The sequence below is a fragment of the Pseudonaja textilis genome, chromosome 5, assembly GCF_049901715.1.
Source record: "Pseudonaja textilis isolate UNSWEBS1 chromosome 5, rPseTex1.2, whole genome shotgun sequence".
Taxonomy (NCBI): domain Eukaryota; kingdom Metazoa; phylum Chordata; class Lepidosauria; order Squamata; family Elapidae; genus Pseudonaja; species Pseudonaja textilis.
This window is the reverse complement of record NC_141994.1, coordinates 55982229-55998773: the sequence shown is the minus strand read 5'-3', so window position 1 is coordinate 55998773 and position 16545 is coordinate 55982229. Positions and strand designations below refer to the sequence as shown.

Sequence of the window (16545 nt, the reverse complement as noted above, 5' to 3'; positions counted from 1 at the left end):
ATGACATACTGGTAGGCTGACTTAGAGAAAACATGTACATTTTTCCTGGACCAAGGGACATAACCGACCTTTAAACAGGGATCACACTTTTTTTTTAAAAAAGGCCCTGAGTGAAACTCAGGAGAAAAACTAAATTTCACATTACTTCATGTACATTTAATAAAAAATAAAATATAGTATTAATATAGGCTTATTCTCCCACATGCATTTAATAGTTTTCCCTTTCTGTCATATTATCATTACAACAATGCAAAACAAATTCCTTGTGTGTCCTTGTGTGTCCAATCACACTTGGCCAATAAAGAATTCTATTATTCTCTTCTCTTGTCTTCTCTTCTCTTCTATTCAATGTGGTAATGTTATAAGGACTCCTGTGGGCTGCACTCAAGGCTTCAAAGGGTGTTTGTGTGGCCATGAGGCTCTGGATTGTAGACCTATAGTTTTGGGGAATCCTGTTCAATCTCTTTTACATGGTATACTCCTGTGTGATTTCTGTACAAATTAGAATTTTAATTACTTGTTTGCAAGTTCCCAAATAATACTTAGTTTTTATATAGCATTTCAAGTACCTGCAGGCTTTAATAAGAACTCTATATACATTACATTATTAGCACATAATCAGGCTAGATTAGTAGTCATCTTCCCTTTGTGATTTATTTGACTTCCCAACCATTATATGTCCCCATGACACTTGGGAGTAATTATGGCTGATGATACATCATAATTTAGCATTGGTGTCTAAAACTGCTCACTTCTTTTCTGGCTTCCCAGTCTTTTACAATCTTCCAGTGGTGATCCAATCAAACAATTAAGACAGAATAGGAACAATTTATCCTTAACCTAGAACCATAACAGCATCATATTGTCCTCAGCAAAGAGAAGTTTGTACCATGCCATGGCCTGCCTAACTACAGTCGATAGTGATATAGTCAATAATTTGAAGTTCAGAAAAACTATGATTTAATGCAATGTGAGATGGCAATATCTATGTGTGCACTCATATACAGTGGCAAAGCCAAGATTGGCTTCTAGATAGTGTTTAGTTGTTGTTCTGACTAAGGCATCCAAGGACCATAATGAAGCACATGCTTAGTTAAAACAACTCTTGTTTTATTTCAATGCTGGGAATTATTTTCATTCCATCAGTCAGTCAGTCAGTCAGTCAATCAGTCAGTCAGTCATGCAGTCAGTTATCAGCAGCACTTAGAGCCTAAAACACTACATAGTGTTTTTATACAATATGGGCAGCCTTCATTTGTTGGATCATGGTTCAAGAATAAAATGTACCCAACCTGGATTCACATTAGAGATTAAGTTGTAGAACCAGATAACAAACCACAACAAACAATACCAAGTCACAAACTTTTGGGTTAGAGTTGTATAAATCCAGTTAAATTGATGGTTTTGGAAAAACATATGCACAAGCAAAGTTAGATATAAGCAGGTCATTCTGTAAAACTTCCATGAATCAATTTTTTTTCAGGGAAATTTTATCAGTCATGGAATTGGTGACTTTTCTTCTCCATTAATTTTATGTTTCAGTCTGCTTTGTCATAGATGGCAGCACTAATAGGAAATAGAAATAATATGTTCTTCTACTTGATTTCTTCTTCATTAATTTTATAAGTTATAAAAAGAGACAAAGAGTACCAGTGTTAGGGATTCAATTGCATCACACAATTGTTTATTCAAGGTCATCTTTCATCTCAATGGCATTTTCTGTATAAAACTGGAAATTTTCTGGTCAAGGACTGACTTTCAGAAAGTAGGCAGAGTCAAATTGTAAAGGTGGAAGGGTAAAATAAGCAAACAAAGAAATGAGTGAAACACAAATATGTGATGTATCTGAAGTCATTTGAATTTTTGTTTAATTAAAAATCTGCTGTTAAATTTTGATGACAAGCCATTCTATTAAATTTCAATAGTAGCTGAGTGGGACAAGATAAAATCATGGTACCTCTCCAGGACGGCAGCCTTAATAATGTAAGCCAAAATAATATAAATAAATAATATTATTGATATCATTGCAAAAACGCCATCATGACATGGGTATGAGATACCCATTAAGAAGCTAAATTTTGACCATGTGGATCCTGTGATATTCATAAGTGCAAGGATGGTGTCAAATTATCGGTGCCATTATATATTTGAGCAGTCCCCTAAATAAATGGTTTTAGTCTAGAACTGGGGTGTCAAACTCACTTTAATTGAAGGCCACATCAAGGTTGTGTTTGATGTTGGGGGGCTGGGGTGGGCATGGCCAGTTCGGTATCACGGTTGGGGGCACCTGTGGTGGCCCTGAGCACTCTGCCAGCAAAAACAGGCTTCCAAGGACCACTTGTGGCCCTCACAAGCTCCATTTTGGGCTATGATGGCCTCCTGCAGCCCATGCCAGCTAAAACATAACTTGGGAGGGCTGCCATCCCGAGCTCCATTTTCGCTGGCAGAGGTACTACGAGCCAGTCCTTTGCTGTTTCCGGGATGGCCCCATGGACCAGATCTCAGCACCCAATGGACCAGATCTGGCCCCTAGACCTTGAGTTTGACACCCCTGGTCTAGAACTAGCTGTAATTGCTGAGTATCCTGAAAACTCATTGCCCTGAATATTGGAGCATGGCTAAACCTACCCTGAAAAATTTTGAGTTCTAGAAGTTTAGGGTTTTTTACAGCAGAGGCGTGGGCCATCTGGAGCCACAGAGGCACATAAGTCCTTCCTTTAATTTTCAGTGCATTTTTTAAACAAAAACTGTAGCCAGATTAAAAGAATACTCTTTGTAACAGTCTAGAAATGTTTCCTTAACATGTTGTGCAAATCCAGGTCATGTGATTATTTCAAAATCTTATGTGTCATATGAACACAATTTAAACAGAACTGAATCTTGAAACCTGAAACTTATTTATCAGGCAATGAACCCCAGATGTTCAGCAAAACATCTATATTGTATAAGCATATATATTAATAAAGTGTCTATGAAGTTAAGCTCTGCTGATGACTACATGGGCACAGCCACAGTGATTTCTTAGCATGTCAAGACATTTTTTAAAATTGCCCAACATACCTGTAGCTCACCATTTCCTGGTGCTGTTTTTATCATTTATTCATTTATCCTATTTAGGAGCCACCCAAATCCACATCAACTCAGTTTTATATCCAAATATGGATTGGATCCAACTCCATTTTGGGGGTTTTAGATCAGCCAATGTAATCCTTGTGCAGGAGGCATGCTAATATCTGTATCGTCCAATTTTAGTATATGTGCAACTGGTCATATTTTTTAGGTTTATTTTTAAATTTTGAATAAGGTGTTTTTTCATTATATAGTTTTAATTTCTTTTGGATTGTTTAGTGAATTGTTTATACATTTTTGCTTTAGGGTAAGAAATTACTTTATTATATTTTGTATCTGTACTAAAGAAATGTGGAAGTCATTCTGTTTTTATTTCTTTTTCTCTTTTTAATTTTCTCTTGCCACTTTTTAATTTTTCCCTCCTTTGATTCCATGTTCCCCTCCTTTTTATTTTTTGTTAATTTGCATTTAATATTTTTTTAAAACTTAATAGTTGGTTTAGATCAGCCAAAGTCAGCTAAATGCATATCCCTGCTCTGTCATAGACATATATAGATTTCCCTATTAAAATGACAGAAAGCCTTGACATTAACAAAATGCACAGCCTGGTCTATCGAAGCCCTTTCCCTTGAATTCAAAGCAATCAATTTCATTCCATCAGCAGCCACAGCTTTGCGAAAATTGTAACATGTTTGTAATGTACATGGCTGCCAGGCAGGTCCATTTCTCTCATTGAACTTATTGGGCCCTATTCACTTTATTAATTTATGGTTTGATTCACTTCTTGCCTTTAGATTGTAATGGAGAAAAACTATCTATGCAGTTGCTAAGGATTGGCACTGAGTTGATTGGCACATCCAGCACATGATTAAGTGACTTTGAATCAGTCACTCTGTATTTCAGCCAACCTACCTCACAGGACTATTGTCGTTACGAGGAAGACAGATGGCAAGAGTATTAGGCATGTTTCCACTTCAAGTTATCTATTTAAAAAGGTTGGAATAAAATATTATTATCCTATCTTTTAAATATATAACTCAAAGTAGCAAACATACCTATACCCCTGCCTGGTTTGTTGTACAATCAGGCAGAAATTTATACTGGATTTGGTATTTTTGTCCACCTATTGACTCCTTATTATTACTAATTTATATGACAATAATTTTAATTATGTATTTTATTTAAATGTATTTAATTTTATTGGCTCCCCAACTCCAGAGGACTCTTATTTATAACTTTTAGTATTATTATTTTTCTGTCAGAGCTCATGGTGATGCATCTAGCATTGCCAAATGTCTGTGGAGATTCTCAGTCATCCATGGTTGTCCCAAAGGTGCTTTTTCAAGAGGCAACTGGACTTTCTGGTTTTTCTGCTGAAGACCTTTCACTTCTCATCCAAGAAGCTTCTTCAGCTCTGAAGCGTCACCTTCTATTTCCCACCCAAGAACAACCTTCTGAGATGTGCTGAGGTGGCCAGGGCGACCGGGACTGTTCAAACGACATCAAGGGAGCTCCTTTGGCTGGGTCTGAAAATATACTTAAGATAAATATAAGATATACATATATAATAAACATCCTAGACCGACCTCTCTAAATGCAATAAAAGATTAAATCTTTGCTGCCATAAAGCTAACGCCGAATAGGAGGATTACACTGCATTATTCCCATTTCAGCACCAGTTCCGCGAAAAGCACCTACTCCAAAGATAGTTTAGGGCTAAACACGCCTCAAACTCCCGATTCCGTACAATGACGTCACACCCAGCCTGTTCAAGATGGCGACATCCTCCTAGAAAAAGAAAGCCCGCATGCGCATTAGGCGTACCTTCGCTCATATGTTTCCCCCGCTTAGCCGTCGGCCTACCCGGAGCGTTTAGAGGGTAGTGCACTTCCTCCGGGTAGAGTGGTGGGCACGTTTGAAGTGCTGAAAGGTTAGTGGGAGAGGCGAATGGTTTTATTTTTTTCCCGAGTTTTTGTAATTTAAAAGCAACTTGTGCTTCTTCTGGGTTAGTTAAAAGTGAATCGTCTGTGTGTGTTTGTGAAGACGAACAGTTTTCTATTTTCTTTGTTAACAGCTGAGGCTTTCCCCGGTGAATGTTATAATAGGATTTGTTAAGAGATGCTTATATGGGCGTTTATTTTCTCAGAACATGAAAAACTGCTTGAGAATCTAGTCATAGATTAATGTATTGGGATATGTTGGCAGAAGATGAACAATACAATTTGCTTGTAGGGCTTTCATACATTTTGCTGCAGGAGTTAATCTGAAGTGTGGACTTCCATTCCCAGAATTCCCCAGTGAACACACATTTTTAAACTTGCTGGGATTGAAAAATACTGCTTTAAAAGCACAGGGAATATGTGTCAGTTATTGTAGAACCAATGCTGTTGTTTTCAAATTTTACTGTCTGAGAAATGTTTAGAAAAAGCTATGGTTGATTGTTGTCATTCTTAGTTAGAAAAGGCTCCAATGTTGACCAAAAGAGAAAAGGAATGGAGAAAAGGAGTTTGATCCCTTCCCCCACACCATGAGAACAATTTATTTAAGGGTAAAGAAACAATACCAATTTAAGGGTGTAGAAAAAATACCAATTGGGGGACACACAGTCTCCTTTCTTCCATCCCATCTTTGCAAAAGTCCTGTGCAGAAGCATCCATAGGATCTAACCTTTTTGTTAAAATGATGAAAGCAGCATTTCATCTTGATGTAAGTCATGTCCTTTTGTATGTGCATGTGAAGCCATAGCTCATATAGAAAAGGAGAAGATCTTATGGCATGTCACTGTTTTCATTATTTGATATGTACAAACACGTATACATATACACCTCTATACACATATACACCTCTGTGCAGATACTTGGTTTTATCTGTTAGTTCTTTCTGACAACTTGCTCTCCACAATGTCCCTTTTAAATAAAAAATATTTGTGATTGAGGGCTTTTCCTCAATGCTGTGTTAACATGTTTTCCTCAATACTGTGTTAATATTCTTCCAGCGTTTGAGTCCCCAGAAAAATATGGTAATATAAACTGCACTATCCCAGTGGCTGAACTTCAATCTGCCACAGAAATGTGACCAGGAAATAGTGATATCCTTATAGGTTTGATGTGGGACAAGTTAAAAGAAGCAACTGCAAGACTCCCCAGCTTTTTTTCTCTTGCACTGACCATCACTGGCTAATGAGAAAAACAAGTACCAATCACTCTTTATATGTGCTGCAACAGGGTTTAGTTGGCTCCCTGTGGTGTAGGTTGGCCTCTTTTTAGGTGGCCTATGACAGGATGCCAATGAATTTAGATGATTGCAAAGTGTGGATTTACTATTCTTCAGAAAGAATACTATACTGTTCATTTAAACATGAAAGAATGTAAAATCCATGTTTGACAGGTCATATGTATGGTGGAGGGTCATGTACTGAAGTGGGAGAAAACTTGTCTGATAGGTAACATGTTCAGTGAGGAAGAAGTTCTTTCAGTAATTGGGAGAGCTACTTCCTGATTCAGCTCATGTCCTTCCACGTTTGTTTGACCTTACATGTCACATAACATGCCCAGGATAGGGAAAGTAAATGAACAGGGAGAGAAGGACCAATAAGAGCCACAAGGGAATGGCAGCACTGGAAGGCTGGTTGGCGGCACTCAGAATTAGCCCATAGAGTACTTAAATGAGCTGTGATGGCACAGTGGTTAGAATGCAGTATTTCAGTCAAATTCTCCCCAAGGCCAGGAGTTCGATCTTGATGGGTTTAAAGTTGACTTAGCCTTCCATCGTTCCAAGGTCGGTAAAATTTCGAGAAGCCAGATTGTTGGGGACAATATGCTGCCATTTGTAAACTGCTCAGAGAGTGCTATAAAGCAGGGGTCTCCAACCTTGGCCACTTTAAGACTTGTGGACTTCAACTCCCAGAATTCCTCATCCAGCTTTACACTGTTTTGCTGTTTGAGGAATTCTGGGAGTTGAAGTCCACAAGTCTTAAAGTGGCCAAGGTTGGAGACCCCTGCTATAAAGCACTGTGGAGTGACATATAAATCTTAAGTGCTATTGCTATAAAGTACAAAATAGTATCAAATAATAATAGCACAAATAATAATAAAAAGAGAAAATGTATATCTGTAAATGTACTTAATTGTTCAGCCAGCAGGTAGTAGGGTGGACCTTTCTCCTTTGTCTGCTGATCACTCCCAGCATTGTTGGTTTTTTGAGTGAGCCATGTCTCATGACATGATACCTGCTTATGTGAAATGCACCTAGGGTTATTATCTCACACTAAGTCATGGTTCACTTCATTGTATTTTGTTGAACACAAATATGCAAACCTAAAACCTAGCAAGCTGTGTTATGACTTAACATGATGTATGATCCTAGCTTTTACATTCTTTTAAAAAAGAGGAAGCAGATGGTGGACTGTATCACTGTCATTAGATCCATGTCTTAATAATGCCTTCTCTCACTTTTGGTCAAAGGTGGAGTGCATACATCCACTTGCCCAGTTTGTACTCGAAGATGTCAGGCCCTCTTTCCAACTATGCCTTACGGATGGCCCGCCTGAGTAAGCATATATTTGGAGAAGTTGTTCGGCCAACTGATTCTTCATCCATGAAAGTCGTCAAGCTGTTAAGTGAGCAGCCCTTGGCAAAGCGCAAAGGAGTCTATGACTGGTATCCTCCTCACAATATCTACAGTGGCCTCATGTGGAGGCTTCGTTCCTATGGCCTCTACAGGTAATTCAGAAATATGTGGATGTGGGGAAGGATGGAGGCAAACTAGTGCAGCAACAGTAAATGATGAATCCTCAAGCGTGACTTCTTCCTTCATGGAAGTTCCATCATGGTGCTGCATGGCACCAAGACATCTGCCACACACCTAATTAATTTAACTTTAAAACAGTATCAGGGATGAAATCTCATAAATTCTCCATAACTAGCAACTTTTTATATTGTCACCTGGAATGCTGTGAAGTTGCATGAAAAAAAAAGTAAAATGTGTGATATTTCAAAACATTTTAGTGGGTAGAATTGAAAAGCAGTTTTAACTCTGCATATACCCACATATGTAAACCACCATCAGACAGTTTGGTTGGAATTCTTCCTTTACCAAGTCTGGGTTTGCAATAGATAGATGGACATTGATTTTCTAAATGCTGTCCAAGAATTTTGGGGTATGGCACCCTGTTATGTTGTTAAATACCAAGTTGAATGGAGAAATCTGAAATATTGGAAATCTGAATATCTGAAATGCTGGAAATATATGATTATGAATATAATTGTTAATTATCTTATTCTCTATTTATTTGCTAGTAGAACTGTTAAATCAGTGCTTACTGCAAAGTCCCAAGGTTAAATATGTGCTAAATGGTATAAAAGAGCCAGTTTGGTGTAGAGTTAACGCACCAGGCTAGAAATTAGGAGACCATGAGTTCTTCGGCACAAAGCCCGCTGGATGACACTCACTCCCTCTCACCCCTAGGAAGGAGGCAAGGGCAAGCCACTTCTGAAAGAAAACCCACCAAGAAAACTTCAAAGAGTAGGCCAGGGAATAGGACAGGACAGGACAGGACAGGACAGGACAGGACAGGACAGAACAGAACAGAACAGAACAGAACAGAACAGAACAGAACAGAACAGAACAGAATAGAATAGAATAGAATAGAATAGAATTCTTTATTGGCCAAGTGTGGTTGGACACACAAGGAATTTGTCTTGGTGCAAATGCTCTCAGTCTACATAAAAGAAAAGATACATTCATCAAAAATCAAGAATTATAAGGAACAACACTTAATGATAGTCACAGGGTACAATAAGCAATCATATCATACTAGGAAACAGTCAATATTAATCGTAAGGAGTGACAAAGTTACAGTCATACAGTCACAAGTGGGAGGGGATGGGTGATAAGGAGTGATGAGAAGATTAATAGTAACCGTAATGCAGACTTTGTAAATAGTTGGGTAGTATTGAGGGAATTGCCAGGAGTCGACACTGGACTCTTTTCAGTCGGGTTTCAGGCTGGGTTATGGGATGGAAACGGCATTGGTTGCACTTGTGGATGATATCTGGTGAGAGCAGGATGGAGTTATGCACCCATCCTGGTTCTCCTTGACCTTGCAGCATCTTTTGATAACATCAATCATGGCATTCTTTGGGGATGGGGACGGACAGCAGAATGTTGCACTGCTTCAGCTCCTTTCTCCAATGCCGGTCCCTATGTATGTTAAGAAGAAGCTAGAGATCCTGCCCTTGGCCACTCCTTTGTGTGGCACCACAGGACTCGGTACTTTCTCCACTTTCTGTTTTTAACATCTACATAAAACTGCTGGGTGAGATCATATGGGATGAGTCATCCTTAATATGCTGATGATGTATAGCTGTACACCTCCATCCTGGGTGGTCCGAGCGATGCTGTGACTTCCCTTTCTCAGCTGAACCCAAGCGAGACAGAGTGGCTGTGGGTGCAAGGGACCCCTGGTGGTTTATCATCATTAACTAGATGGGGTTGCAGACAGATCCAGTGTGCAAGTTGGCCGGGGTGGTGTTCCCTCCTGGACTTATGACTCCTACTCAAAGGGCAGGTGATACTCGTGGCTAGGAGAGCCTTTGCATAACTGCATGTTGTGCACCAGTTGCGCCCTTAGCTGGATCTCAGGTCCCTGCGCATGGTCACTCGTACCCTAGTCATCTCATGTCCGGATGACTGCAATGTACTCTACACGGAGTTACCCTTGAAGAGTATTTGGTAGCTTCAGCTGGTGTAAAATGCATCAGTGCACACAGCCCTGGGAGCTCCTAGAGTAGCACATGTAACACCATTACTGTGGTAAGTTGCATTGGTTGCCAGTTCCCTTCCAGATCCAGTTTGAAGTGTTGATCGTTACTTTTAAAGCATGGCATGGGTCCAGGGTACCATCTCTCCCTGATGGGACCAGCCCACCCCACTTATGCCAGCAGAAGAGGCTTGCTACCAATCCTGTCTGCTGTGGTATTGAAGCAGGCAGGATCAAGGAGAAACTTTTCTGCTGTGGCCCCATCCCGGTGGAACATTCTTCCACCAGAGATGAGAGCTGCCCCCTCCCTTTGTCCTTCTGGAAGAGGATCAAAATCTGATTTTTCCACTTGACCTGGGCCCCTGAAGAGGGTGCTTACCTCAGGAGGTGGCTGTCAGGGTAAGAACAACTCATCCCCATCCTGTCTGGCTCTTAGTTCTCTTAGCTTGGTTTTAGTTAGTGCTTAATAATGTTTTAACTTTGCCTCAGAGGTGCTTTTTCAAAAGCCAATTGAAGTTTTTTTTTGTTTTTTCCTCTTTCGTGCCCTCCTGAAAGTCCAGGAATTTTCACAATAAAGTCCAGTTGCCTTTTGAAAAAGCAGCTTTGGGACAACCATGATCTGAATGTTTGAGACTCTCCAAAGAAATTTTAACTTTATGTTGTTTTAATCTTTTATTTTTTTTCCTCCTGTTTCAATGATTTGTAAGCCACCCAGAGTCACCCTGTAAGGAATATGGGCTTCATAAAAATCTAATAAATAAATAATAGAAACACTGACTGAAAGGGGATGATTTTCTCTGTCCTAAGTCTCTATTTGTTTAACTTCATAATATTCTAGCAGTATCCATATCATGCAAAATTTTATATACATACCTCTGTTATGTCTTCTTTGATTTTCTTCAGCTTTGCTATTGTGACTGTTCTTCATTTCAGGAATTATTTTACCTTTCCAACTGCAACTTTTGTAATAGTGGTGTAGTTTGTTTGGCTTTGGTTTAATGTGTTGTGTGAACTGATGCACTGTGGATTCTAAGCTGTGGATTTGCATGGGTGCTTATTCAGCTGTTCTAAATCTTAGATCCTACCCTTTTGTACATGGGTTGATGTTACCCATATGTACAAATGGATGACACATTGATAACATTATACCTGCGATCTTTTTGGTTTTGATAAACATGTAAATGCTCATGCTCACACCCTACAAAATAAATGTAAGACATAAAGCACTTTATTTATTTATGCACTCTTGCCGGCCAAAATCTTATAAAACTGTGGATCTCATGGTATCTTGCAAGCTTTTGAGATGCTTGCCTTAGAATGATAAATAAACCAAGCAATTTATTTAACTCAAGTTAAGTAAACTATGGTTTATGCATAACAAAAGAAACAAAGTCTTTTTTGTATTTATAAAAAATGGTTTATTCAGGCTTGCATGCTCATTCCACTCTAGGATTTAAGATCCTAGTTTGTTTCCTAACTAAAGTTTAAAAAGTCAATCTCCAAGTTATTTTATAATTTGTTAAAAACCAGAAGATGCTTCTAATTTCCTTCTTCTGGCATGCACGAAAGTAGGAAGTGCATGGATCCGAAGCTTGCTATGTTTTATTCATATGTCAAGAAATTGGGTTCATGTTAAGCTAAAAACGTACATTGAAGGGTTTTTTTTTTTACATTTAAAACATCCTGAATACTGCTATTTTTAAAACCTGTACAATGGTAATCTAGATGTGCTCTTCACGGCTGGGGAGATAATGGCAAAGCAAAGGGGCTTCCCTTTGGCACAGGAAAATATAAATTATATGCTTTGGTTTTGCAAGCTTCTTTATTAACTGATCTCTTGTTCGGAAAAGCCTGCAAGGGCTCTCACTCAGAAATGTGTTCAGCTGCAGGCAGTAAGCATTTTATGGAGGTGGAACAGAATCAAGGTCTGTGTGGTACTTTGTGAACAGTTAACAATATTAACGGCTCTACGGCCTTGAGGAAATGATATTATCTTGCTAATGGACGAATAATGCAACTGGGAAATATGAATCAGAATTATATCCTAATTCAGTGTATGGCTGTTTAATCATACTTGGCTTTATTAAAAGGTTTTGTTCATTTTGTTAGTTTAAGCAGAATGCTCCCTGTAGTTAAACAAAACATGTGAAAGGACTTCTTGCTGGTCTTATTTTAAGTCCTCTAGAATTATATATATGGTCTCTAACAGATCTAATTGTACCATAAGCATTTAAAAAACATGTGGAAAACCTCTCTCCATGGGACTGGTAAATGGTGCCCAAAAAGTTGGGGGCTGCTGATGTAGACCATGGATCGAGTTGAGCACAACTAAAAAGATGGCTTCCATCCTTCTGAGGTCAGTAAAATGAGAACCTAAATTGTTGGGGGCAATATTCTGCCTTTGTAAACTACTTAGAGAGGGATGTAAAGCACTATTAAGCAGTATATAAGCAGTATATAATGCTATTACCAGTACTATTTTCTCATGACCACCCCCCTCCCCATTTTGAGGGATCCTACCATCGCTCACCAATTTCTAATGTTGACATGCAGTAATAAAGAAAAACATTACCCAGCCCCAAATCAACTAGTATAGATAACAGTGTTAATTGCAGCAGATGGTTCCTATACTACCATGTTTTCCTGAAAATAAGACCTGTCCCAAAAATAAGACCTATCATGTTTTCTGCACGTGTACCCAATATAAGCCCCCTCCGCCCCAATAAGACTTACTTAAGGGCCTGCAGAGCTGCCCGGCTGCCCATTCCATCTGGTTGCTCGTGGTGCTGCTGAGACCAGGTGAGGTGAGGTGGGTTGGAGCTGCCCCATCTGCATACCAGCTTACTTCAGGGCCGCTGCAACCAGGCCATCCATGCCCCAACAATTGCTCACCTCGTGGTGGCTCCAGTAGCCCCATCTAGCAAGATCCTGCCTGGCCGCTGACCCACTTCTTATGCTTGCTTGTGGCTGCAGTGGAGTAGGAGGTTGAGCAATGTACCAGTGTTGCAGCCATGAGGCAAAGCAGGTGTCGGGGTAGGGATGGCCTGGCTGCAGGGGCCCTGAGGTAAGCCAGTGCATAGGGCAGCTCCACTACTATCCCGCCTCATGGCAGCAGCACTCAAAAGAAATAAGACTTTAAATAAAATAAGACTTTAAATAAAAAAAATAAGCCGTAGTGCTTATTTTGGAGCCAAAAGAACCGGGTCTTATTTTCAGGGAAACATGGATATTAGAAGAGTGATTGACCAAAATTATTACCTCATATAGCATGTATTTTATATTGCCCCTCCCTCAGCTTTTTGTAACCTGGGCTTTAACATTAAGCAAGTTGATGCCAAATAAATTTTTTGTTTGTGATTCTTTTGATTCGTTGTTTCCAAATTCAATTTACTTTTCTCGTACTTAATTTGGGCCCTGTATCTATGTAGGCCAAGGGTTCCCAACCCCTGGTCCTTGGATCAGCACTGGTCTGTGGCATTCCAGAAACTGGGCCACGCAAACAAGTGAATCCCCACCCATCAGATTTAGACAGCACACAAAACCACGTCCCCTCCAGTCTGTGGAAAAACTTCTTTCCATGGAACCAGTCCATAATGCCCAAAATGTTGGGGGCTGCTGATATAGACCATGGATCCATGTTGTCAATTTTCTGTGTATTCTGTTGGCATGGTTATGCACACCTTAAAATTAATTCTCTCCTTCTATTCCCATGTTAAAGTCAAATAAATGTGATATGCTAAAAGTCCTGCAGAGAAATATATGTGCATGTAGAGAATAGTGCAAAAAGTGTGTGTATGTGTATGCACATGTTACAATCTGACACATCTGTAGCTAAAGGACTGTGGTAGAAAAGGGTGGTAGAAAGTCAACATTTGATTTAAAATTATGGCACAGAAATTCAGCAATTAATGTTGAAGGGAACACATGCTATAGAATCATATAAATCTTTTTCAAGAAGAAAAGGAAGCTTTTCAGAATCTTGTGACTGAAAATTATAGGGTACAATCAGTACTTTTCTGCTGGTAAGAATAATTATGCTTTAATGAAAAGATTTGTACTCTAAGATATTTTTTTCATTACATCTGCCCACTTAAGTCAACTCTTGGCATACACTTCCTAAGTGAGGGATGAATAATTTAGGAAATAGTCACTAAAAGTGAAAGTGGTCTTCTGTTTCATGTTCATATCATTTTCCTGGGCTTTAAATCCCTTACTAGTTACTAATTGATGTTCCATTTAAAAAAGGAAATATTGTTAATTATGTCTGACTCCTAATAGTTCAAGGATGGTTTTCCTTTTCAAAAGCTTCTTTGTAGATACACAAAGGAGGCCATGAAGTATTATGGTTTCCTGTGTCATAGCTAAGGACATTTTTTTTCAGTGCCATTGTAACCACGAATGGTCACTAACTGAACTGTTGTAAGTTGAGGACTACCTGTAGAGGAAATCTTATCTATGGGCTAGGTTTACATATCATGTTCAGGCAAGAGGTCTTACAAATTACAATGATTCAAAGAACGTTAAATCTCAAAATCACCATGTGCCCTACAGGGCTTATTATGACAAGGCTCACAATACATGAGACCTGTCATTTGTGAATATCACCGACAGACACAGCAAGAGAAACACATGTAAATTAGCATAGATATCCCACAGAAGAATTGTCAAATTCAGAATAGAGCTGGTAGGGACTTTGGTGGTCTTCTAGTCCAACCCCCTACTCAAGCGGGAGACCCTATACCATTTCAGACAAGCGGCTGTCCCGTCTCTTCTTAAAAACCCTCCAGTGATCAAACACCCACAACTTCTGAAGGCAGGAAGTTCTGCAGGTTAATTGTTTCCACTGCTAGAAAGTTTCTCCTTAATTCCAGGTTGCGTCTCTCCTTGATTAGTTTCCATCCATTGTTTCTTGTCCTGCTCTCTGCTGTTTTGGAAAGTAAGTTGACCCACCTCTTCTTTGATGGCAGTCTCTCAAATACTGGAATACAGCTATCATATCATCCCAGTCCTTCTTTTTTCTCTAGGCCTTTAATCATTTAGTTGCACTTTTTCCAAAGTCTCAACATCTTTTTTATAAAGTAGCGACCAAAGCTGGATGCAATGTTCCAGGTATGGTCTTTCTAAGGTTTTATAAAGCAGTACTAATACTTAATATGATTTTTATTCTATGCCTCTGTTTATACAACCAAGGATAGTATTAGCTTTTTTGGTATATAACTGTTGTGGTTTGCTGGCAGCCTGTGAAGATGGCAGTGGAATCAGATAATGGGGAAGAACGGGAACCAGCCTGGGAGTCTGGGGAGGACTCGGACAAGGGTCCTCCATCCGATGCAGAGATGGGGCCAGGACCATCTGGGAGTTGTGTGCTGACTCCAGAGCCTCCAGTCTGGCAGCACCAAGGCAGAGGACCAGGGGAGCCTGTTCCCAGTGCGCATATACGCAGAGCTGCTAGAAGGCAAGAGAGGCTGAGACAAAAGGGGAGACTCGGAAGTAAGGCTGGGAGGTGATTGCTCCTCCCATAAGGTATAAAGAAGGTGCAAAGGTAGAGAAACCTTTGCAGGAAGCAAAGTTGTTTGCTCTTTTGAATTAAACCTTGAAGCTATCTCTGGACTTTGTACTTTGGTTGGTTTTTTATAGTTAATTTGGCACTTTAGTTGTTGGCAGCAATTCAAAGGAGATAAAGGTGGGTGCTTATCTCAAGGGACTGTTTGGGACTCATTATGTTTGGGAATGAGCATAATTCCCAGCATTGAAATAAAACAAGAGTTGTTTGGACTAAGCGTGTGCTTAATTACAGTCTCAGGAAGCCTTGGTCAGAACATAAACATTTAAGAATGTTAAATAGTGTATGTTGCTTTATCTCAGCTTTCCTGTTGGTTAAAACTGGACATCATTCTAATTTGAGATTAAATAAAGCAAACATGAACTTTGACTCATTCCTTGCATTTGCCCTTTTGATTTAGGGATGAACATGAAGATTTTAAAGATGAGATGAAACGGTTGAGGAGGCTACGTGGAAAAGGAGCCCCCAAAAAAGGAGAAGGAAAGAGAGCTCTGAAGAAGTAAAAGCATTATTAAGCCAAAAATTTATTTAATAAAACATCTTGGAACAGGTGGTGACTTTATTTAGTACTTTAGTTTGAAGGGGATTTTTTCCATCCAATAGAGGGCTCTTGCCATTTCAGGACTGTAATCTTTGCCCTATGATGTCACTGTAATTTGTCTTATCAACATAAATACCAAAAATACAGAGGTAAGTCCAATCATTTCAGTGTTTCCAACATATTTTTTTTCCCTCTGGTCAGTAGGAAGGATAAGTTGTCAATGGGAGCATTCCATACAGTTGGCTTTACCCATGTAAGGCTAGTATTTGCATCATGGGTAGATGTTGTAAAAAAAACATTTGTTAGTCAAATGCAATAAAGTTTTAAAAAATAGTGCAACAGTTGTGATACAGTTAGAAAAAGTGATACATTGTTTATGATTAAAATAAACTGAAACTTAAAACAAGATCCATGTAATTTTAAACTAGTTAAGCTCTTTAATAGTATTAAATCTAGACCACATTAAGCATATAACTTCATTTTCTAAAGACATTATCTAAAGACAAACTTGATGTGGATTTCTTGAGCTTTTTGTTTAACATCTGGAGTGCAGATTTTATTCTACCAATGCAGGGTAGTTTTGTTTTCCTAACCCCAGGGTTCATCATTAAA

The 16545-nt window shown here is 39.2% G+C and overlaps 1 protein-coding gene across 1 annotated transcript; it reads left to right on the top strand.

Annotated features, from left to right (window-relative positions):
• Positions 1-4905: 4905 nt before the first annotated feature.
• MRPS33 (mitochondrial ribosomal protein S33) lies at positions 4906-15943 on the top strand. Its single transcript, XM_087934979.1, has 3 exons — positions 4906-4999; positions 7533-7790; positions 15793-15943. Exons 2-3 carry the CDS (start codon positions 7573-7575, stop codon positions 15893-15895), a joined length of 321 nt encoding a protein of 106 aa, XP_087791105.1. The 5' UTR covers positions 4906-4999; positions 7533-7572; the 3' UTR covers positions 15896-15943.
• Positions 15944-16545: the final 602 nt, after the last annotated feature.

Bases quoted from the DNA above. Each gene is read 5' to 3' on its own strand.
- MRPS33 (XM_087934979.1), top strand. From the start codon at position 7,573: ATGTCAGGCCCTCTTTCCAACTATGCCTTACGGATGGCCCGCCTGAGT. The intron at 7,791-15,792 runs GTAATTCAGAAA...CTTTTGATTTAG, and splicing joins CGTTCCTATGGCCTCTACAG to GGATGAACATGAAGATTTTA.